Here is a 24,745-nt window from a genome sequence, read left to right on the forward strand (position 1 = left end):
AAAACATGGGTCGGAGTCTGAGATGCCTTCTCCTTTTCTAAAGAAAAAGAGACTTGTTGATATCTCTACGGTTGTCTCCCCACAGGATTTACCTCCAAATGCGCCTACGAGACCTGGTTCTCTGGCGTCATTGTCCAAAGCCATGCCTTCTTCCTCTAAAATGGACACTGGCTCGTCGACGGGCTCGTCGACGCGTACGTCGACGACTGCGACAAAATCCGTGGATGCTGTCTCCACGTCGACGACAACTTGCTCTGTCCTCGAGAACTACGTCGACGACGTCCACCTCGTCGACGACATCACATGAGGTGAGGCCCATTACCTCTGTTTTAAAGATCTCGTCGACGGCTGCTAAATCCACTTCGTCGGCGAGGAAACATCAGTCGACGCGCCTTTCGTCGACGCACTCCTTGTCCAAGACTACAGCATCGTCGACGGGTCGTTGCCCGTCGACAGGACCTGCCTCGTCGACGGCTACTTCCTCGACGTCTACCTTACCGTCGACGGCTACCACTTTGTCGACGGTGCACCCTTCGTCGACGGTACCATCTTCGTCGACGAGCAAGTCCTTTCCCTCGTCGACGGCACCGTCGACGGCGAAAAAATCTTCGGCGACGAAGCCTTAGTCACATCCGTCAACGGATTTCTTGCCTGTGGACGCAGTACAGACACCTCAACCGGCTGCTGACTCTTCCATCGCCACGTCGACGGGCTCATCGACGCTGCACCATTCTTTGGCCACAGCTACCACCTTCACAGTGGTTACTGCTTCTACGCTCAAACGAATACCTCTAATTAAATTGAGTCCTATTAAGAGTGGTTCTACTCTTCCTGACAAATTATTTCAGTCTGCGGAGGAGGACTCCAATGATGATTCAGAGCACGATAATGCCTTTGGACAAGCGACTAGTCCATCCGAGCTGCACATCAAGTGCCAGGATTATGATGAGGAGGAGGAAGAGTACGTCGAAGATGGGACAGAACCTTTTTCCAGTAGAGAAGCTCGGAAGCACCTATGTCACACCAAACAACACAGATACCACTGTCTTTGGTAAGGAATCTGCAACACATGCTGGATGATTATAACCGCAGATTACCTCCATCTCAGCCTGTTTCTCCAGTCCCGCAACCTCCTCCGCAACCACAAGCCTCTGCACCAGTTCCGTCACGGTCACCGGTGCGTGCCCAGCCTGATACGGACAATGACGATCCTGACCCTCAAAATATCGATCCAAATGATGACGACAATGCCCTTCAAGAGTGGGATGATTACAGGGCCCACACACCTTCAACTCCACCAACGTCGCCATTAGCTTTGCCTCCTTTGGACATAGGCAGCTTCCACAACTTGATGGTCCGCGCTGCTAAGAGTTTTCATCTCACTTTGGACGTCCAAGAGACTGACTGTTTCTCTACGATTTTAAAGACCTACCTCAAAGGCAAGCTCACACTATCCCAATAATTGACCACATTTGGGATGAAGGTCTCAAATTAATGGAGCGACCGAATTCGATCCCAGCTGTCCTGCCAAGACTCGATTAAAAAATATAAAGGACCAGCAGATTCTCCAACATGTTTGGTGTCTCAACCAAAGGCGGACTCCGTCGTTACTCAGGCGGCTCAAAAGAGGTCTCGCAATGCTTCCACACCCCTTACTTCTCCTCCAGATCAGGAAGGGCGAAAGCTGGATTCCATAGGGAAAAAGTTTACTACCATGGCAGCCACCACTGTAAGGGCAGCTAATTCCTTGGCTATTCTTGGGCGGTATGACCGCCAAATGTGGTCCGAGATTTCAGCATTGCTTCCACAACTTCCGGATGCTATTCGCGCAGAGGCACAAGCCATCATTCAGGAGGGTGAAAAAATCTCCTTAGAGATTATTGACTGCGCCATTAATATCTACTCTACGGGGTTTAGACAGTTGGCGGGAGCTGCTGTTTTAAGGCGTCATGGCTGGTTAAAATCAACAGCATTTCGCCCTGAAGTCCAAGCTAAAGTCCTCGATCTAACTTATGATGGTTAATCACTTTTTGGACAACATGTGGACGAGGTCCTCGAATCTATCAAAAAAGACATGGATACGGCCAAGGCGTTGGGGTCTCTACAATATAAAAAATGGCCTTTTCGAGGAGCACGTGGTAGAGGTGGCAACTTTTCCACTTTTCCTGGATCAAACCAATATCGCTCTTACAATGATAACCTGCAAAGACAAACTTACCAATCCCAGAGTCGTCAGACCTCCTCCAGACCATACCAAAGAAAAACTACCTACAGAGGTGGTTCAAATGCAAAGAAACAGTGACAGTCCAGCTTAAATTTTCCACCCACTGTAAGAATTGGAGGTCGAATCTCAAATTACATCTTGAATTGGTCCAACATTACTTCCGATCAGTGGGTCCTAGATCTGATTTCAAAAGGACACACCTTGGAATTCACAAAATTTCCTCCAAATCGCCCTCCTACTGGGCCGCCTCCTCCCCATTTCAAAGACCTTTTGACTCAAGCCAAATTAATGATCAGGAAAGGTGCTATCGAGGTAGTACCACAAGGCCAGCAGGGCAAAGGGTTTTACTCCCATTTTTTTCTAGTCAAGAAAAAATCAGGGGAATGGCACCCAATTTTGGATCTACGAGCTCTAAACAAATTCATCACGTCCAAAACTTTTCAAATGTTGACCCTGCTCCAGATTCTACATTACCTCAATCCCGGAGAGTTCTTCTCCACGATCGACCTCCAGGACGCATATTTTCATGTGCCGATCCACCCCAGGCACAGAAAATATCTTCCGTTTTACAGTCGGACACCTACACTTCTAATTCAGAGTCCTGCTGTTCGGCCTCCGTTCAGCACCGAGGGTCTTTACCAAGATCATGGCCCCGGTAGCTGCTTTTCTGCGCCTAAAAGGCATACCGTTTTATCCATACCTGGACGATTGTCTCATAAAGGCTCCGAACCTCCAACTGGCAATCCAGCATACTCCGTCTTGCATCTCCCTTTTTCGGGACTTGGGCCTTTCCATCAATTGCCAGAAGTCACACTTTCACCCTTCTCAGCGGCGAGATTTTCTAGGAGCCTCACTAGATTCTCAGCTGGCAAAGGTTTTTGTTTCCCAGGAAAGACAAGACCTCATGCTCCAGATGGTACAATCCCTGCAGTCAAAACTGTACGTTTCAGTCCGGATGTTGAAATCATTCCTAGGCATGGCTTCCTCCGCCATACAGTTGATTCCCCACTGCAGGCTACATTTGAGGGTCGTCCAAGAAGAGTTAGACAAGCAGTGGAAACAGATTTCAGGATCATTCAACGACAGGATCCTTTTCACGCCCAGCATTCAAGAGGCTCTGGAGTGGTGGGCTCACCCTCCGAACATTTCCAAAGGTTTGTCTTTTCAAGACGCTGCTCCGACTCTGACGCTTACAACCGATGCGTCGCTGGGGAGCGCATCTCGAAGGACTGTCAGTACAAGGGAAGTGGACTGCAATCCAACGCACTTGGCATATAAACCGCCTAGGGCTTCTGGCGATCTTCCTTGGCCTGAAGTCTTTTCAACGGATTGTTCAAGGCCAATCTCTGCTGGTGAGGACAGACAACACCACCAGCATGCATTACCTGAACAAGCAGGGCTGCACAAGGTCCCTTCTGCTTTCCCAACAAGCACAGGAGATATGGAAATGGGCGATTCGTCATCAAATTCATCTTACAGCCATCCATGTGCCGGGTGTTTCCAATGTTCTTGCGGATTCGCTCAGCAGGTCTCTCTCAGACAACCACGAGTGGGAACTCAATCAACCAACTCTCGAGTTCATTTTCCGCCAGTGGGGCCAGCCGCAGATGCATCTCTTTGCGACTATCACCAACAGAAAATGCCAACGCTTTGCAAGTCTTCATCCCCACAGAGAGTCGAGCGAAAATGCATTTTCGATCAGCTGGTTGAACGAATTCAGCTACGCTTTCCCTCTGCTTCCTCTGAATCCGCGCTTGTTGCACAGGATGAGGCTTCAACCCTGCCATATCATCCTGATCGCACCCAAGTGGCCGCGGCGCCCATGGTTCTCGGACCTGCTCTTGTTCTCCCAGAACGAGACAATATCGCTTCATCCTCTGCCTCACCTCCTCACGATGCAGCAGGGGCAAATTTGCCATCCGGATCCAGCATACCTCCAGCTCCATGCCTGGAACCTTAACACCATGAATTTGCGCGTCTGACCATCGACGCTGACTGCAGAGAGGTGTTAGCGCACGCCTGTGCTCCTTCCACCATTAAAACCTATCAGTTGAAGTGGAAGCGTTTCTGTGTCTGGTGCCACACCAAAGCCTTGAATCCGATGACCGTCAAACCAGAACAGATCCTGCCTTTCTTCCTATCCCTTGCAAAGTCAGGACTTTCCCATTCCACTCTGAAGGTATTTTTGGCAGCTCTCTCCTGCTTCCGTCATGATGGTTCTACCTCGCTGTATTCATCTAGAATCATCCAACAGTTTTTCAAAGGCCTCTTCCGTATGTTTCCACCCATTCGTCGTCCTCCGCCTGCTTGGCGCCTAAACCTGGTTTTTTCTCAGCTCCTCCTACCTCCTTTCGAACCCATCCATTCAGCAAGCTTAAAATTCCTCACGTGGAAAATTGCCCTATTGCTCGCCTTGACGTCATCTAGGCGTGTCAGTGACATTCAGGCATTCACAATTCAGCCTTCTTTTCTCCAGTTCTCAAAAGAGGCTGTTACGCTAAGTACTAATCCTAAATTTACTCCTGGGGAACGTTCATTACATTCCCTGGATTTGAAGCGTTGTCTCAAGTTTTACATTCAGCGCACTGCATCCTTCAGGAAATCTGATCAACTATTCGTGGCCTATGGCCCGATCTGCAAAGGACAACCTGTTACCAAACAAACTATTACTAGGTGGATTTCTTCTGCTATTACTTTTTGTCATCAACGGGCTGACAAGCCTCTTCCAGCTCCAGTACGTGCATATTCAACTAGAGCTGTGTCAGCTTCTACTGCCCTATTTGCGGGGGTACCTCTGCGGCACATTTGCAGAGCTGCTACATGGTTGAGCAGCCATACTTTTACGAAGCACTACTGTCTGCAGTCAACAGATGCAGCAGTAGGACAAGCGGTGCTGCGGAATCTTTTCCATTAAAGGTGAGCCTCTGTTGCTACCCGCCTCCAGTCATAAAGGTTTTTTCTCTTTAATATTGATAGATTACATATTTATGATATGTTCTTATATGCTTGAAATTAATGTTACCTTTATGACTTATATGATGATTTACTGCTTTCTACTCTTATTCAAGCATGTGAATCTATGAAAGACACCCCTAATACTGTAGAAGAACATAAGTTACTTATCTGTAAACTGTGGTTCTCCAGTATTGGTGTCTTTCATAGATTCACATGCGACCCTCCCGTCCTCCCCTCAGAGTCTCTCTTCTCCTCAGGCACTTTTGGTTACTTTCTGCTACGAAATTCTGAGGACTTGGCCTTCTGAGGAGAAGGTTCTAGAGGGAGCTACAGCCTGATTGGCTGGAATGTGGACCAAAATTCTAATGACACCGATATGTTACTAAGTTGAGTTTCTCCCTTAGGCTTTCTAGGGGCCTATTCTGTTCTATGGCACTTTTGAGTTTTTTCTGGATACTTTACTGTATTTTATATATGTATATATATTTATATAATTATGGTAATTTTACTTATATATGCATATATTACTGCTATTTTATGTACCGTGGGACTCCCACTTCAACGACTGGGAATATTCAAGCATGTGAATCTATGAAAGACACCAATACTGGAGAACCAAAGTTTACAGGTAAGCAACTTATGTTCTTCCATTACTACATACCTCCATTATAACAAAGTGTTAATGATTTACTAAGTACTGAGTTTTTAGCCCTCATCGCCTCCCTGAGTAGCCCTTGAAAGGCTGTGCCTCACTATACTCCGTATTTAGTGTCAAATGGATGTACTTGATGATCTACTTGAGGTGCAAAAAAGAAAATGCCAGGACAGTCGAGCTAAACCAGCCCATTAATCTGGTTGGCATGTGGCCCTCAAACAATTTCACACAAAAATTAGAAGTTCTGTACCTTCTGTTGTTTCAAATTTGTTTTAAGCCATTGGTATTTGTGTGCCTCTTTTTATATTTTGATTTGGAAGCTCAATTGCCAATTATTTTCTGGAACTAAATGTCATACATTTCTGGTATATAGTTATATTTCCCAAGGTTAAAGTATAATTAACATCTTTTTTGTTTCATGCACTTAGTTAACAATTGATCCTTACCATATATTATCGATTTGACCTTCGTGCCAAACCCTGCCCTTCATTCCAGATTTTGGACTAACTCCAGATGTCATTACTCTTCCTCATATGTTTTTCTAGGGTTTCGTTTTTATTAGATCGAGCATAGACAGAGCAGCTGTCAGGTGATCTGTTGTATGTACTTTGTGGAGTCTGACCCATCCCACCGGTTTGGATTGGCTTGTGTCTGTGTCCTTCCAAAATCACAGCATGCCATTGTCTGGTGTTTGGTGTATGACCCACCTTTTCTTGCAAGTTAACACCCCTGGAGTATTGGCTCGGGAACGAGCAGCGCCGCACACGCTGCTTGCGTGCCTGTATCTTCTCGATTGCTCCTGGCTGAATGGAATTTTGGTGAGCTGACACACAGCCCTACACCCCCACCCCATTCCACCACGGCAGCAAGTAGCGATGCACATGCTGCTTGTGCCTTTATCTTGTTTATGTTTACTGACAACCAAGTGCCTTCTCACCAGACTTAATTGTCAGGAAAACACCCCCTGTGCCTACTCCCACCTGTCACTCAAGGAGCATCGCACAGTTGGAGGGGGCTCAGGAATGATCATCGGTGCACTCTCTGGTAATCTCCCCGCCTCAGCACATCAAATCGTTACATAGGAAGGGGAGTTGCGTGTCACAGAAGCATGTGTGCCTTGCAAAATTCCATACCATGCTATAATTAAACAAACCTTCTCGGGCTGCGTTATGTTAAAGACAAACAATTATGTAAACGTTTCACTTAAAGATCCAATTTTCTTTTGTCGCCGATTAGTGTAAAACTTGTCCAAAAATAGATACAATGAATCGCCTCCCACCGAATCAGACCTCACTCGGCCTTATGCCAACAACCAGGACTGCATTAATTCTCAGCCATATTAAATAGGGTTGAGCAACCTGCGCCGTCTCAGAGTCAAAGTCTTAATGTTTCACTTGCTCTACTGCTCCCTTCGAATTCTCCACTCCCCTATTCACAAACCACACAGGCTAAATCATCCTTTTTCTCTGCCCACATCACTCACAGCCCTGCCTCCACAACTTCTTTAAGCACAACTCCACACCACTTCAGTGGCATGGCCTCTCTCGTTCAGCTCAGAGCAACCTCACAAAAGTTCTCTTCTCTGAAATCACCAACCCACCCAAGACGCAGGCCTTGCCCCCAACACACTAGCCATTTAACCCTGGGTGGTTCTGGATGGACTTCCACTCATTCCGGAGCCCTCCACATAACCCCAGCTAACCTCCATACACTCCACACATGGCTTGGACCCACACTCCACTGACCCTCAAGTCCACAACTCACCCAGCCACCGGTGGTAGTGCCCCGCTACACCCTTTCCTGCCCTCTCATGTCAGTTTCACTGTAATCGCATCAAGCTGGCAGCCTGGTGCAAAGGAGCCCCATCCCTGCAACCGACCTCTCTTCCCGACACAGCCACTCTCCCTTATCGATTGCCAGGCGTGGCATTGGTCTGTGGCCAGATAAATACACCCCCGGATTGGTGAGAGGGTTTCGGATGAAAAGCTTCACGCGCAGAATAGAGACGTCATCGCAAAAGCCTCAGCATGCGGGAGCGCACCCTCTGCCGTGGTTCCACTTGCAGAACATGTGTTTAATGCTAAAGGGCTGGAACCCATGAGACTTCAATCTGATGTAAGCCGAGTGTGGGCATGAGTTGATGATAGCAGACGGGGATACTGGACGGATCTGGCGGTCACCATGAAATTAAACGGTACAAATGCAGTGCAATTGAAGCAGAAGCTGGAAAACTACTGGAAACAGTAGATTTTAAATGTCATTATTCTCAACAACTCCTTTACCTTTCATTGTGATTATATGGCATTTAAAAAACACAGTCTCCACATAATTTTCAAAAGCATCGTGGGAGTCCAGATTTTCTAAAATGTTCACCATTCTGAGAGCACTTATTAGTAGAATCGTGTAGACTTCTGCAAAATCCAGAATTTAAAAGAGCTCTAAGATACTGCGCAGATTGAGCGCGCAAAATTTCTCCGCTTGATGGGATTCTCTTATCTACATCTCCTGACTGAGAAGCGGAACTGTGTAGGGAAGGCATTAAAAAGACGTCATCAAGTCTGCTTTGCTGATTTGTCTCCTCAGATATACGTTATTCCAGGGCTTTAATTGAGCAGAGTCTTGCTGGTGCAGCACCGGCAGTTCTAAAAAGCAGGTGCCGGAACTGGTCCCTATTGGAGTCTCCATTTTTGCCCTCCTCCTCAGGATGAAAAAAAATAAATCTGAACTCTGCAACAGTACCACCCTTTACTGCCTTTATGGTAACTGCACAGAAACTCGTTATAGTCTCATCATTTCAGAACGGAAGTATTTTCAGTATTGTATGTAACAAAGCCATAGTTGTCGCTTATGTATCTTATGCAACTAACGGCCATTGACAAAGCCAATAGCCCAAGCTCGTTGAAGGTGTAATGTTACATTTTGTACTAGATATGTGGATACAGTGATAGAGGCTGCAAAATGCCAGTCAGACGGCACACTATGCTAAGCACAGATTTTTAGCTTACTTGTTTAAGCCTCGTCCCTAACTGCATCAGCCATGACCCTTTTGAGAGACCTTCCCAGTTTTTTCTCCCTACTTAAAACCTGATTATTCCAGAGAATGGATGCAATCTCCCAGACCTGCTTGTTTCTGACTGAAAATAACGCTGAGAGACCTCATTGGTCTAGAAGCATTACTGCGCCTGGGAGGCACGCAGTTAATAAGAAGGAAGGGGCGGAGCATGCATGTGCTGCATTCTAAAGACGTCTGCGTGAAGCATCTCAGGGGTACTTTGTTTTCTACGGCACTGGAGGTGGTGAAATGAAAATGAAGTGAATGGGGGCACATATATCAATCCATTGCTTTCACAAAGTGGCCTCTAGGCAGCAACATGAAGGGAGAGCACAGTAGACAGCAGAGAAAATGTAATGTGCAGTTATATGGAAATACCAGCAGTACTTAATTTCTTAACAGGCCGACCAAAGTCAGTAGTTTTAGCCTACAAACATAGCTTAAACGCTGACTAGTTTGTACAAACTTTTATCTTAGAATTCCAGGACTTGTAGGACTATTTTATACCTGGTTGAATAAGACTACAGAATCATAAGAAACAAGCATTGGAAATGCAATAGGTCTCGCATTAGAAAAGTTGGAGATATTGGTCTTGTAAATGACAAATATTTAATTTATTTGTTGGTTTTTAGCCCCTTTCGATGCTGGTGACGGAACGGTTCCGTCATCAGCGTCGGTTGAGCTGTGCTGATGACGGAACTGTTCCGTCATGACTCCGCCCGCGCAAGGCGGAGTCAGCATGGGCGGGGAATTCGCGCCGCACGGATGCGGTTAGAATAGCTAAATTGATAGCTTTGTCATTTACAATGCCAATAGTTATAACTTTCGCGAATGTGACACGTATAGCATTAGGAATGCAACATGTTTTGTATGTAAGTGACTTAGATGGCAGCTCTGGTCGTTAAGCCACATCTCTAGAGAGCAGGAGAGTGCAGCAGGGGTGGGAAGCACAGCAATGCAATAGGTCTCGCATTAGGAAAGTTTGAGCTATTGGTATTGTAAAGGACACATTTTTAGGTTTCGCCTGGGCCGGAGCACTAGTGCTCCCCCCAGAGAAATCTTATGTTCCTACAGTATGGGGCTTTGTCCGGCCTCTGTCTTCCATTGGCTAGCTCCATAAATGGAGGCTAGCCATTGGAAGAGATTGGCTGTCAATCACACTTTTCCCTTCGAAACGCGATTCGGGGGCGTTTCCGTGTCTTTTTTTAAGTCCCGTCCTCTCCTCTTCCCATTGGCTGGAATTTTACCTTCCAGCCAATGGGAAGGGGAGAGCACGAAAAACACGCCCCCGAATCTGCCGGCCGGGACACCCCTCGTGACGTCATTCCCCGGGCCCCAGAAGTTTACTTGTCTTCATAAAGTGGATTGAATCCCTCGTATCGCGTTGCTATGATCTTTTGTACTCCTTTCTTTTTTTAAATAAAAACAATGTTCCAAAAAACAGTAAAATGCGGAATAAAATTAACAGTTTTAAACGAGGTTTTGTGTGCGTGTCAAATTCTTATTCCCTCGGTGCCGTGTGGAGCATTTCCAGTGGCGTTGCTAGAATTTTGCCGCCCGCCCGTGGCCAGTATGCAAGAGCGAGGGTGCGTAGTGGGGTGTGGGGGGGGCTGGGGTGTTGCTGGCTATTCCTGCGACCGACGCAGGTAAGGTGGGACCCCCCCCCCCCGAAACTCGTCCCCCGCCCCACCACCCCCTTTGCTACGCCACTGGGCACTTCGCAGGGTCGGCGTTGCCTTTCCTTCGGGTGTTAATGGATTCCGCTTGTACCCTTTATGCATTAGAGGAGTATGTGGTACCTTTTGCTATATAAAACTCCGGAAAGAAAACCTATTCCTCATGTAAGTAAAATTCAATAAGTGGGATGAAGAGCCCTACTCAGTCCTTTGATCTGAAGCTCGGTGCCACTGAACACGATACACTCCATTGCAAGTAAGGCATAAGTCAGCTGCGTGCTGCCACCAACTGTTAGGTTTGAAGAGGCAGGTAAGCCTACAGATACATTAGCAAATTTGAAGAGCAGACACGGACTACTAAACTGCCTGGGCTTACTTTCACACACAGCTTGCCGATGTGTGCCATTTCCATTCTCTCGCCGTGGTTATGTGTGATATTTCATTGCCACGTGTGAGACACTCTCATGTAAATCAAAGCAGTTATGTCAATGCAATGATAGACATTACAGGAATGACCCACTTGTTTTTTAGGTCTATTAGTTCAGTTGAAATAAACCAGGTGTACCACTCCCAGAATGCATTAGGTTGGTTAAAGAAAGCCCCGGAGTGGTGTACATGTGGCCATGCAGATATCAAGTAACTGCTTCCCAGTTCAGTGCGTGAGCAGCGCATTCAGTTCGTGAACTTCCTGTGCATCCTGGCACCGGTAGTCTTAGTTTTATAATGTGTTGAATGGGACTACAAATCCCAGTACTTGAAGAGAAACTCACAAGTGAAACTGGGTAATTTAAGAACTCTAACCTTACTCGGCTCTGGATCTCAGGATGCTGCGGTGCGGGTAACAAAACACTCCATAAATTCAGCTGCATAATTCGTGCACAATGCATCCCAACCCTACTGCTCAGGCAGCGTACCTTGATTATTTGTTATTCTAACTCCTTTGGTAGGGGGAGGGCTGCAACTTTGGAGCTGGGGAACCAAGCCCCAAAGGCGTTAGTTCAAGATCCTGTGATTCTGGCCGCATCATTTAATCTCCCGGTATCTGAATAATGTACATGACGTGTGACGTAATGCTCTTTCAAAGCGTTCAAATGCCTTTGAGCCGAGTTCGTGCTATATAAAAATATTTTTTAATGTTTGTATTGATAGAACACTCGTTTAGAAAGAGGGTTCAGAATTGTTACAACTACCCTTTTCTTCCACTGGGTCTGAGGCTGGAAATGGCCGGGAGCCTTTTGTTAAGCTACTGAGGTTGATGACTTTATTGTGCTTCCTGGAATGCCACCGCGCAGAACGACTCCTGCTGCCTTTGAAGTCTTCAACGTTTCCCAGGAGGGAAGGGGGTAGTCTGTCTGTGAATAGAGTGTAGAATGCAGTAAACGGGGTGATAAGTCGTATCATGGGCAAAGGTTTAGAAAGACAACACCTTCGACCCTCCCCACTGGGCATCTGTTTCTTGCACTAGAAGAGTGCGTATGGACTGTAAAGGAAACACGAGTATCCAACAGGGAAGTCGTTAAATGTGACGATAAAAGCAACATGTTCTATAGCTGCTCAGTGGGTGACGAGGGTTGCAAGAGACCTGCTTCAGGCGGCAATGCTAAACCCATGATCGGATGAGAATCGCCCACCAGGTGTTTCTTACGGAATGGTTGTAGAGATTGTACAGTGCTGCCATGTGGCACCTAGTCATTGTATGACTTTTTAAAAAGGTCCTAGTATTTGTTTTCCAACAACTTGTTGCATTCTGGGAAATGCAGTTTCATTTAGAGCTGGCTTGATAGTGCAGCTTTTGATAGACCATATACGATCACCAGAAATAGAGTTTTAAGAAACGCTATTGAGAGAAGAAATTGTGCTCCGCCCACAGGCTCATCTGCTTCTCTACAGCATTTGATTGGGCAGCAGATGTGTGCATCGGCTCAAAATTAGTGCTAGTCTTTGGGAAAAGCTTTGCCAGGTGACATAAGTGTGGGGTCGGGCACTAGGTCCTCAGACTTTAGACTAGTGAAGAAAGATCTGTGTCAGGAACAACAAAAGACAAATGGAGCAGGAAGCGAAAACCCCGCCCAGCTGATCACAGCCCACACCCTTTAGCCAGTCCTCAAATCACTGTGGCCACACCCGGAGGCAAGGGGAGCGCAACTAGGATTACTAACTGACAGGGTGCAAATTCAGGACGGTCAGTGTAAAAATTCAGGACAAAGGGTCAAAATTCAGGACAAAAATTCAGGACAGAAGGTCAAAATTCAGGACAAAAATTTGGGACAAAACATACGTTTTACAGCCATATCAATGGAGGTGGCACAATAATATATAAGTAAGTAAGTAGACAACCAAAATAAATACAGGTCAAAATAAGTTTATATAATGTTGAGCCAATCGTGCACTTAACAGTTTTTAGGTTTCGCCTGGCGTCCGCTGCACAGCAGCGTTTGCGCTGGCGAAATCTTTTGTTAGAACAGCACGGGGGCTTTGTTCCGCCTGCTCTTCCATTGGCTAGCTCCATAAATGGAGGCTAGCCATTGGAAGATAGATCTGTCTGTCATTGCCGGAGCAGATTCATGGGCGTTCCGTACATTTTTTCGCTCTCCGCCCCTTTGTGAACGTCATTGCGGCGGTGGGCGGATGTTTTTTTTTTTTTTTTAAGGTTTTTTTGGGATATTCCTCCAGGCCGACCGCCGCCGGAAGAAGACCTGGTGCTCCCCTCCCCTCCCGCTGTCCGTGTGCCCGTTCCGGCCCCCCCTCCTGCTGTCCGTGTGCCCGTTCCCACCCCCCCTCCTGCTGTCCGTGTAAATGCTTGTTTAAAGAATAATATGAGCGGCTGAAGACAGGAGTTGTGGGACTTTTCAAAGAGGCGCTTGGGCTGCTGGAAGCCTTGTCCCTGTCCCACAATCTGTGCTGGCTCTTAATGAAGTGTCTCTGCTTTTGTTAACAATGCCTCGGTGTGGAAGGCCGCAATAGCAGCTAAGAATGTGGCCCGGGCAGTTGCTGTAGTTACAGAGAGGGTGTGGTTAGGGGAAAGGTAAGGCGAGCGAAGTGAACCGACAGGAGTGAGCGCCTCACCTGTCTGCTGCTTGGGTGACGCTTGATCGCTGGTCTCAGGGAGAGCAGACATCACTGCCTGCTGCGCGCCTTCCGCCTCGGAAAGAAGGACGGGTTCTGAGTCAACATCTACCTGTGTGTGTTTAAACTCCGCTACGAACTGGCCGAAGCCAGCAGCGTCGTTTTTTTAGATTTGACGAGTAATGGCGCTTGTTTGCTCTGCTCCGCCCAGCCGTGCACTGATGTACTGACGCAAGGCTGCAGCACCAGTGAATCAGCACGAGGCACAAGTGCTAACGTACAGCAGCACCTCACAGGCTGGCCATAAAGGTGCACTTGAGGGACCACACATCACCGCAGGAGTAAGCCATACATCCTCTACTTGCTTCCAGTTGTGTTTTTTTGCTTATTGTGCCGAGAAGGATTACCTTAACTCTCATGTTACCAGGGCTTTCGTGGTGAAAAGCGGAGCAGCACATTTGTTACTTTCACCCTTACTGTTGCCATGGCATTTCTACACTCTGAAAGGCCAGGCGCTCTGTGAGAGGGCAGGCACACCAAGAACAGCAGTATTTCCAACCTGCAGTAGCGACGGTGTGGCCAATGCAGGGCCAGGATTAGTGTAACAGAACCCCAGCCCACACGCCATTTTGACATCGCTTTTAGTACATTTACCCTCCGGGAATCTGTGGAACAACGCAGCACAGCAGCTCCCTTGTCGATGCCCTCTCCCTACGGACAGTTTGGTCGCGCTTTGCAGCCAGAATTTGCAGGACAGCGGTGCGCACCCTGTGAAATATTTTTAAGGAGGTGTTCCCTGGTGCCGTCACCCTTCCAAAGTCCACTTTCTGGCAGCAGACAGGAAAGCAGCTCCTCTTGACAGCTCTAACCGGGAGGAGGGCAGTTTTGTCCTCTGGAAGGGCAGGGAGAGAGAGAGGCGTCCTACCTGTGCGAGTTTCAGTCTTGCAGGAAGAGGCTGGGTGTTACCTGCTCTCCTCCCCCTGTGGGCCAGCCCAAAGCGTTCCACCTGCGCCTGTCAGTATACAGCCACCGCCGCCCTGCGCCCCATACCGCAGCATGCCCTGCTAGAGCAGCAGGCCCGGAGCACCCCAGGTCCGGCCCAGCACCCAACGCCATAAAGAAGATGCACTCCAAATCAGGCACCCTGACCAGGCTCTTTGGAAAGAAGCAGGCCAACGACAACCTCTTTGCCCCAAATCCACCCTGGATCCTACCACAGACTTCCAGCAAAGGAGACAAGAACACCCACGGTCAGTATAGCATTTACCATAAATCCTTACTTTTTAAATAACATGTTCCTGTTTGCTTTTCAGCCCTTGTGGAATTCTCAGTGGTGTCATTCAGTGGGTTTTGGTCTTTAATGATTGTCTTTTGCCTAATTGTGTTTGTTGGCCTCGGTCGTCTCTGAGCTCTCAATGTTTCTAGGTCTATGCGCAAGCCACTAGTTAATCTAGGGGAGCTTTTTTCGGGTACTTGTAGCCCCGATGCTATACAGAACAGGTCCAAGAATGCCAAGCAAACCTCTAGATTTGGTGCGCTCCTCCTGGATAGATCGGAGTTCTGGGAAGTTAACATTCTTAAAGGTATCTTTACCTAAACTGTACTGTCACCAACGGGGTTCTCGAATGGCTCCGCCTTTCATGCTCTCCAGGCCTAGTGTGGCCGCCAGGAGGCTGCCCCTAGTTAAACTTGTTCGCCACATCTGTCCATCAATAACGTACTAATGACATATTTAGTGGCATACAAGTGGCAATTATTAATACAAACAACACATCGCAGCACTGCGTGTTGACCCCACGCACCATTTTACAGCGGGCCAACTGAGGCCGGCAACAGGTAACCTGGACTGCCGAGGATGTGGCGGAGTAGTCAGATTCTTATCGCTGGAATAAGGAGACCTGATTGGTAGTGTAGGATTGACACTTGGTCTATCATCATGGAAGTGCCAAATAACCTCATCAGCAGGGTGTGTGTGTGGCTCTGGGGGGGGGGGGGGGGGGGGGGGGGGGTGTGTGTGTGTGTGTGTGTGTGTGTGTGTGTGTGTGTGTGTGTGTGTGTGTGTGTGTGTGTGTGTGTGTGTGTGTGTGTGTGTGTGTGTGTGTGTGTGTGTGTGTGTGTGTGTGTGTGTGTGTGTGTGTGTGTGTGTGTGTGTGTGTGTGTGTGTGTGTGTGTGTGTGTGTGTGTGTGTGTGTGTGTGTGTGTGTGTGTGTGTGTGTGTGTGTGTGTGTGTGTGTGTGTGTGTGTGTGTGTGTGTGTGTGTGTGTGTGTGTGTGGCGCGCTCCGGGTGTGTGTGTGTGGCGCTCCGGGTGTGTGTGTGTGGCGCTCCGGGTGTGTGTGTGTGGCGCTCCGTGTGTGTGTGTGTGTGGCTCTGGGTGGGTGGGTGTGGCTCTGGGTGTGTGTGTGGTAGTAATTGCTGTCTGCTGAGCTCGTCCGTAGGGTACAATAGGTCTCACATTTGCGAGAGATTAAGCTAATGGCAATGTAAATGACAACGCCATTTATTTATCTGTTTTCAAAACCAACACATAAATACAAATTTTGTCATTTACAATGCCAATAGCTCTAACTTTTCCAAAGGCGACACCATTGCATTGTAAATGCTTGTTTATTTATGTGCTTGTTTTGAAAATAGCGAAAATAGCTTTGTTATTTACAATGCCAATAGTTTTATTTCTCGCAAATGTGACACCTATTGTAACACAATATGTGTTGTAGCGGTGAGGGTGAGGGGGTGTGAGGGTGAGGGTGAGGGGGTGTGAGGGTGAGTGGGTGTAAGGGTGTGGGATGTGAGGGGGGTGTGGGTGTGCGAGGATGAGGGTGAAAGGGCGTGGTGAGGGTGAAAGGGCGTGGTGAGGGTGGGAGGGGGTGGTGAGGGTGAGGGGGGTGGTGAGGGTGAGGGGGGTGGTGAGGGTGAGAGGGGGTGGTGAGGGTGAGAGGGGGTGAGGGTGTGTGGGGGTGAGAGGGTGTGTGGGGGTGTGAGGGTGAGAGGGTGTGAGGGTGCTTTGTTTAGTTTTAACTAATCAGTCACGGATAATTAAAGCAGATTTAGACCACATTTTATACTGCTTTCACCTTACATTTACAGTTTTAAGTATTTATAAATCTGAGGCGAAAATACCAGCTTTGTGTGATTTTCTTCATTTTCGTACCAGACTGCATATAAAAAAAACGTCAATGCCAATTAAAAAAAGGCCAGGTGGCAAACATAGCCAGATCAAGAGTTTTGACCTCTGGGACCCTTTATTTCAACTAGCTCGCCTAACGAAAATGTAGTGATTCTAGTTTTCAGCTGTTTGTTATGATATGAGCATTAAAAAACAATTTATCAAAAAAGTATCTACAAATGAGCCCAATTGAAAGCACCACACTGCATATGGATACCAAAACAGATTAAAAAACTGGACTGTTGCTGAACAGAAACCACAACCCAACATTAAACCGTACATCGGTGTGACATACACGTGCACAAACAACTATGAAACAGGCTTAGTGACCATAAATGTCTGATGAAACAACTAACAGTTGTGGAAACTCGGCGAAGCAATCGTGTGCATTTTCTGTAATGGGGGCCCGATCTCCTGTCCTATCCGAAGAGTAGGAATCAGAGATGCATGTTTTCTGCAGCTGATGGAAATTAAAAATAATGCGTCCCCACCAAAAAACCCCCCACAAGAACAGTTTTACAGCACCCAAAGAAAACAAGTGAAAAAAAGCGTCGCTGCATGTTAATGTATGGCGACATTTCGTTTCGACCCACCTCGATCAAAGATTTCTGTCAGGTGAGAAATCATGACTACCAAGCATTATGTGGCTGGTGAAGTGAGGTACTTCGTCTTTATATGCGCTGATGCGTAGATGGACCTGTTGCCGTTCGTAGTCCGTTACCGAGTCTTTCAGTATAATGTACTAGGGGCCTCCCTCCACATCAATACTTCATCTCCCAGCTACCTCTTCTCTATTTTACGTCACTATCTAGCTCACGTGCACATATACACACTGGCTTACAGGACCACAAAAAAGCCCCACGACCTATAGACACGATACACAACTAGTATCTTCTTTAGTGCATATCGAAATAATGGACACATAAGTAGTGTAAACATGTTGCCAATTCATATAGGATAAGTCACGCAAATAAAGCATTGTCGTAGTACATTGCAAATATAACCAGAGTACTTACGTTATTAAAGTATACGGTCTTTCCTCAATTACCACCTAATGTGCGAGAAACTCAGGTGCTTATATTAACCCATTTCCCCTACAATTTTAAATCCGTTTCCGCTTTCTGTGCAAGAGTAGGCTCGATGTAAGTAAGGCGCTCTAGCATCTTTAGTGATGTCTGCGCAATATAACAATAGTTACCAGTGTCAGGAGTGTTAATGCGGGCCCCTGGGAGGGGAGGGGGAGGGGGCAGGCCTCTGTGGCCCCTGGGGGGCAGGTGTGCGGAATGGCAATAGCAGGGCAAGGGCTGTGCCCCTCCGGAGGAGAGCCCTTAAAAAGAGACCACCAGAAGCACAGGTGGAGCAACCGAGGGGGCAGGGAGAGAACAGACGAGTGGAGGGAGGGAAGGGGTGTGCGGTGAGAGAAAGGGGAGAGCGGATAACTCAGAGGTAAGGGAAATAGAGAAGTAGAGAACAGAAAAAATAGATAAAGGGGAGAAAGAAAGGAGTGAGACATATAGTGAAGAGAGTGAGGCGGGGGAAAGGAGGAAACACGGGGAATCGAGAGGGAAAGAAGAGATGGCGAGGCAGAGGGAAGGGGAGAGGAAGAGGTAAAGTAAGAGGGATAGGGAGAGACAAAAGGAAGACCGACTGCAACAAACAAGACGGAGGGCATTGCTGATTGCTGTGGGGAGGGGGGGGAGGAGAAATGCAACACGGCCGCAGCAGGGGGTGGAGTGGGGAGAGCGGCGATGAGGGAGAGACACGGCAGAGTGTGAAGCAGCACGGGCCTTTGAAGTGAAGCTAAGCTTCACTTCAAAGGAGTGGGAGTAGTGCTGCTGGGGAACAGATGGCGATTTGATGATATGCAAGCGCATTTTAGGTCAATGCGCTTGCGCATTGACCTAAAAGCGCACGGGCACAGCATCAAATCGCCAGTCTAGGTAAACCTTGGGTAAACCTTGTTTAAGCGCCTATAGTCTCGCTCAATGCGCATGCGCATTGAGAGGCGAGACCTAAACAACAGGCCTGAATACCTGTCTGCTCACACAATGCCACCATGTGACATATGGTATTTGCCCCTTCACACAGGTCTCTTGGTAAGGAGCCGATATCACACGGTAGCAGGGAAAACAAGCTGAAAACCACTGTAAATATTGGTTTTCCAAGGCTTTGAACTGTCGACATCCATTAAGGGGTGTAAAAATACCCAATTACATCGGCCCCAGCCTCAGCAAGCTTTTTTACGTTGAGCTTGGGCAGCGCATGCGTTGTTCTGCGAGGCATGCTGTATTCGGGTAGCGACTTGAAGCTCCACCCACTCACCATCCATATTTTTCATTGGCTTGTGCCATTGTCCAATGTGAACTGTGGCTGTTCATTGGTCAATAGGCCTAGTAATCCCTCCTTAGCCTCAGTACCGCCTTGTCTCATTTTGTAACCTCCCATGACGAGACCCTCTGTTTCGCGTGTTGTTACTCAATAGGCTTTAATTACAGCATCCGAGCCCTATTTTCTCAAATAGCTTTGTCGTGCCTGCTGTTTCAGGCAGGACATGCTCTCCGCAAAGTTTTTTTTCTTTCTTATTTTTTTATAGCACAGGCGCCAAACGCATTAGCAGTGCAATAGGTCTTGCATTTGTGAACGTTTAAGCTAGTAGCATTGCAAGTGACAATGCCTACTATTTCTGTTTTAAAAACAACACCTAAATAAAAGGCTTTGCCATTTACAATGCCAATAGCTCAAACTCTCGTGAATGCGAGACCTATTGAATTGCAAATGCCTGTCTGTTCGGTCTGCGCTCTGCGAATGGTTTAATGTACTATAGCACCTTTTGTAATGAGTGTTTAAACCTGGGCACCCATCAAGTGATCCAATACTGCTGTGCGCTACACCTGCTTTCTGTTTGTCTTTGTCTGATGATATAAGAACATAGTGTCTGTTACAGTCACCACAGTGGATGAAACTACGGAAATGTTCCACTTTTAATATGCATCCCCATCTGTCATACCAAAGCGCAATTCTCGCACAGCTCACATCATTTAGATTTGCAGCAGCAATGAAAACTCATGCCCTATGTGCATCTCCTTTTGATTCTCTGTTGTAATCCTATGACTGTATTTTGATTCATTTTTTGGTAAGTAGCTCATGCTGTCAATCTTTTATGGTTTCAAGTATGCACAGATCATGCAATATTGCAAAATAAACTGTCTATTGCTTCCATACAGATTGAGTAATCTTTTCCATGGTATGGACAAAAATGCCCCAGTGCGGTATACTGTGTATTGTGGGCTTATTAGAGTGGCAACTGCATGCAATGCCATCCAGTACATTCCCACGGACCTTGATCAGGTGAGAATTATTGAGAAAAGTATGTCAAAGCATAACAACCAGCTGATATTTGATGATGTTTTCTTTCTTTGCAATATACATTTCTGAAATAAGTAGTTTAAAGTGCAAGGATACGTGCATAAAACTAAAAGTTCACTATACTACATCCCGAATGGGGAAAAAAAACCTCATTGTATTCTGTGGCTTTAAACAACCAAAACACAAAATAGTTATACAGCACCTGATTATTGACCACTCTTTAGACATTATTCATGCCATCTTCCATGGCTGTTCAATTGAGTGGTAGAAATTTTATGGATTCCTATAAATTTTGAATGCAAGGAAAGTGCATGATCTAAGCCAAAGTCTGAGGTTTGCAGGATATGGTGATTAAAGGGTAGTGGGATCCCTGCAAGTCACACTATCATGGATCCCCCTGGTTGTACAGCTTTCAGGGGTTGTTATTATGCCCTTGAAGCCAATCACTACTCCGGTACAGACTCCTACTGGTTGCCTTTTCACACAAGCCATATTCATTGTGGCAAAGAGCAAATACTAATATTAGTATCAAAATATTGAACCTATGACCTATTTATTGTGAGCAGTAAAGTCATGTCTAAGCACGACCCACTTTGCTTCACATGTCATTTTGTGCCACACACAAACTAATATGCACTACCAGCTGCAGACACACCAGAATACTCACATCAACAATCCACTGCCCAAGGGCCCATCACTTTCATACAACTATAGAGCTGAAACACCAATCACACTACCACTCACCCATTCATAAGCTAAGTTACAAACCCATCCCCCTTTAATCAACTACACTCACATCTCCTGCTAACAGCACGCATACCACTAATGAAGAGTCACACATCTACAGCCATCAGCTACCCAATCGCCACTCCAGGAATACTGCCAGCCAATACCAGTGATTGATGTCATTACCTGTGTCACTCCTAACTTGACCATCTGCCTTCTACCTAAGAGTCCTCTGAAAGCATGCCTAGGCTAAGGATAACTATCTGTTAGCCTCACCCAGTATCCTAATACCCCACAGGTGCCCTTTACGAAGGCCTCTTCTGTCTGGCAGACTTGTCTTTCATGTGGTTTTAGCATACTCACTATGCTAAATCCAACTCCTTCGGATGTGTGTTAGTAAGTTGGAGGATGCATTTACTCCCCAGTTGCCCTGATTTTCGCATAACTGCATTTGAAAATCGGGTAAACATGCTTTGCAGATACTCCTAAGTCACCTGAAGAATACTTTCTAGGAATTCTATCGGTATTATGGTTGGGTGGACAGGGTACTCTGTCAAAACATGGCGCATGTCATGTCCACTGTTATGTGCAGTGCATTGACTCGAATGCACTTGTAATATGGCAGACGGAAAATCAACTACGCTTTGACAGGATGGAGGTAGAAAACAGCCACAAGTAGGACTAATGTGTACCTATTTACTGTAGTCAGTGTAGATACAGTGGCTCGCATCTAATTTAGGAGGAAAACGTTGTGGATCACCTTTCTGAATTTGAAGTAACAATTTTAAAATCTACAAAGCTAGCTAAGTAATGGGCCATTGAAGGTATGTATCCATGCACAGCCATATGGGGTATCTACTAACTTATAATCTATCTGTTCCAATTTACTCATTTTCCCAGAGCTTGACTTTTGTGTGGTACAAAGTGAAGCAAGTGGAAAACCCTGGCCAAGCTAAGATTGGCACCAGGGGCAGTATTATATGCTCTCTTGCATCTTTTGTTATCGAGCACAAGCCCTGTATCAGTGACTCTTGCGCTCTGTTGCAGGAATGTGGTTGGCAAAGTGCCAATTATGCTGCCTTACAATGTTCTCCACAGCAGATGTAGTAGAGGCTACTGGTACTATATCAGTAAGACGTTTAATAACTGCCAACTGAAAGTCAAGCAGGGAAAACATTTTTCTCCGTGATTGTCAACTTTCTGGTGTATTTCTTTCTTCTCTATGATTTTAGCTCCGAGATATCCCTATGGGTATTGTGTGTTTTTATAAATCATTTTCAAATTTAACATAGACAACATACACATATATGTTTCCAGCTGGATCAGGTGGGTAGCCAGCTTCTTATACCATCTGCATGTTTTATAATTCGCACTATATGGAGAAGAATCTGGTCATTTGTATCCACTCTGCCCATGTGCACGTTGCAATGTAGTATATACAGGTGGGCCTGTGGACTTGAGCCACCTGGCCCCAAACTGTGACCAGAGAAGTGCTCTTATCATGAAATGTAGTGAGCATATAGGTGGGGATTATATTTAAGAATTTGGTAGTAAACAGTTGCAGCACAACGCTGGCATTTGTGAAGCATCTTACAAACCAGCACCTGGGGAGAAACCTTTGTGGTGCTCACTTAACAACTGGACTTCTGTATAGAAGTTAACCAAATAAAGGTTATATAACCTTTCATGAGGGAGTGAGTGTGTGTTTCATGTACAGCCCTAAGTGGCATGGTTATAATCGTTGCTGGGTTGCTCGTGTTTCGGTTCAGGGAGGACCTGGCTTGACAGTTCAGGCTGGACTGTTCCTATGAGGAACAGGGTCAAGATGGCATATGGCTGGGTCCAAACTGAGGCGACATGGTGAGCAAAAGAACAATTGGTTGGAGTGCTACTCTGAGCTTTTGCCAGTGGTTCGACTTATTGCAAGCAGCCTCTGTAGGGAGCTGGGTTTCTGTGCAGACCCAATGATGAAGCAAGACACCTGCTTGTTGGGTGTGTGAGGGTCTTTTTCCGTAAGGAGGAAACCCTTTTCCTGTCCTTGTGAATATCCACACACTGGGGTTCACATTTGAGATCACTTACCTCTGCCTGCACCACTTTTTAGGAACTGAATACCTCGTTGGTTTACACTAGTTATTGGGCATGTATGCTAGACCTAAGTAATAAAAGCCCTGAGTTCCCTCTCTTGGAAAAGATTGCCTTCAACAAAGACCTGATCCCCTGTGAACAGTAGCTCTGTTAAAAAGAATCTCCAAAGTAAGACTCAGAGCCTGCTGAGGACAAAGAAACCCGACGCCTGGAACCACCACTGCACCTGTCACCTACGACACATGGTCGAGTGGCCCACTGGTCCCAGTGAGATGCTCCAGAGTCCGAGTCCACCGTGGGTTGACCGCTCCAGGACTCCCCGACTTCGCCTACAGCATCTGCACTGAGACCTTCCTCCCCCCCACCCCCAAACTGCGAGTGACTGTAAGGGGAAATCTGACCTCAAAAGGCACCCCTGCATCTAGCCACCCCTCTCCCTGGAGAAAAGAACCTGAGGTGCACCTACGTCCCTGAGCCCTCCAACTTACCTGCCCAGTTGTTGGTTCCTTCCGGATGTCTTTCTGGATCAAGCCTGCAGGCAAAATCCAAAACCAGCAACTCCCATTGAAAACAGGGCTCCCTATGCCAAAACAGCACCCTGCGCTGCTACGGGTGTACTTTGGGCGCTAACTCTGATCCCACCTTTGCTTTGAGCCAAACGCCAGGAGCTTTGCTCCCACAACCTTGTGGCCTGCTCATGAGCAGCCACCAACCGGAGACACCCTCTTCCTGAATGAATAACATTGGACCTCAGCACTCTGTACCTGGCCGCCCTAGTGCCGATGAGGGTGCTTGGAGAGTGCATCCATGACCCTGGGGGAACCCTGGTTCTAACGCCAGAAAACCAACTCCCACAAACTTGTACTTCCCTGTAAACTGATAACTCAATTTCCTTCCATAGGATTGCATTGACTGCTTTTCTTGAAAATTGTTCTAAGTGAGGAGTTGGTTTGTATGGAACAATGACAAAACTGCAAATGTACTAGAAGTGATTTACTTACCTTTTGTCTAGGAAATGTCTTAGTGTCTTAGTGTGATATCTAGGCATATCACACTGATTAGCTAAAGCAATCTGAAAAGTAATCCAATAAGTAATGTGCAAAGTAATCTGAGAAGTAACTGAACAGTAATTTTGAAACATTGACTTACCTGTAATTCAATCAACTGCATTTGAACCTGCATTCAATTGTTAAACATTGCATAAGGTTTTGCAAAGTATTATTTCACTTACCTGCACCAGGCTTGGCTTGTTTCTAGAAATAAAATAACTTCATATTTTTTCTACAAACGAATTGGACGGAGTTCAGTCTTGTGTGACATCATTTGCTGTGTACAACAAATTATTAACACTACCCTCTGATAAAGCCTTACTGCTTGCCCATACTACCAAAAATAGAGAGTAATGTGCTATCTACTTCTACCTCTGCCGGCCTTTGGGGTCCACTGCACTCTGCGCACAATATATCTCATTTTGGTATAGTATATACAGAGCCAGCTTCCTACATCCTTCCATCACCTTTTGTGTGTATTGTGATTGTGCATGGTCCCATAAAATCTTCTCAATTTTTAATGTGGAAGGGCAACCTGCACGATTTGTTATGGAGTACTTCCCTGTATACTGTATCGGGTTGTATGCATTACCAAAGGAATTCCCATATAACATAGACCTCTTGATGACGTAACAGGCCTTTTTGCTTGATATGTACTTACAGATTTATAGCATATCTTTCTATAGGATCAAACAATCATGTACTGTTCTATTCTTTCCATGGG

At 46.6% G+C, this 24,745-nt stretch overlaps 1 protein-coding gene across 2 annotated transcripts in view; it reads left to right on the forward strand.

Annotated features, from left to right (window-relative positions):
* Positions 1–24,745, forward strand: part of EIF3M (eukaryotic translation initiation factor 3 subunit M) — a 206,788-nt gene that overhangs the window by 62,754 nt on the left and 119,289 nt on the right. For both annotated transcript variants that reach the window (XM_086955849.1, XM_086955850.1), the window contains exon 4: positions 20,017–20,140. In XM_086955849.1, the coding sequence (XP_086811975.1) occupies positions 20,017–20,140 (124 nt within the window). The remainder of the gene's footprint in view (positions 1–20,016; positions 20,141–24,745) is intronic.

This window comes from Lissotriton vulgaris, chromosome 2_1, assembly GCF_964263255.1.
Source record: "Lissotriton vulgaris chromosome 2_1, aLisVul1.2, whole genome shotgun sequence".
NCBI classification, from domain to species: Eukaryota; Metazoa; Chordata; class Amphibia; order Caudata; family Salamandridae; genus Lissotriton; species Lissotriton vulgaris.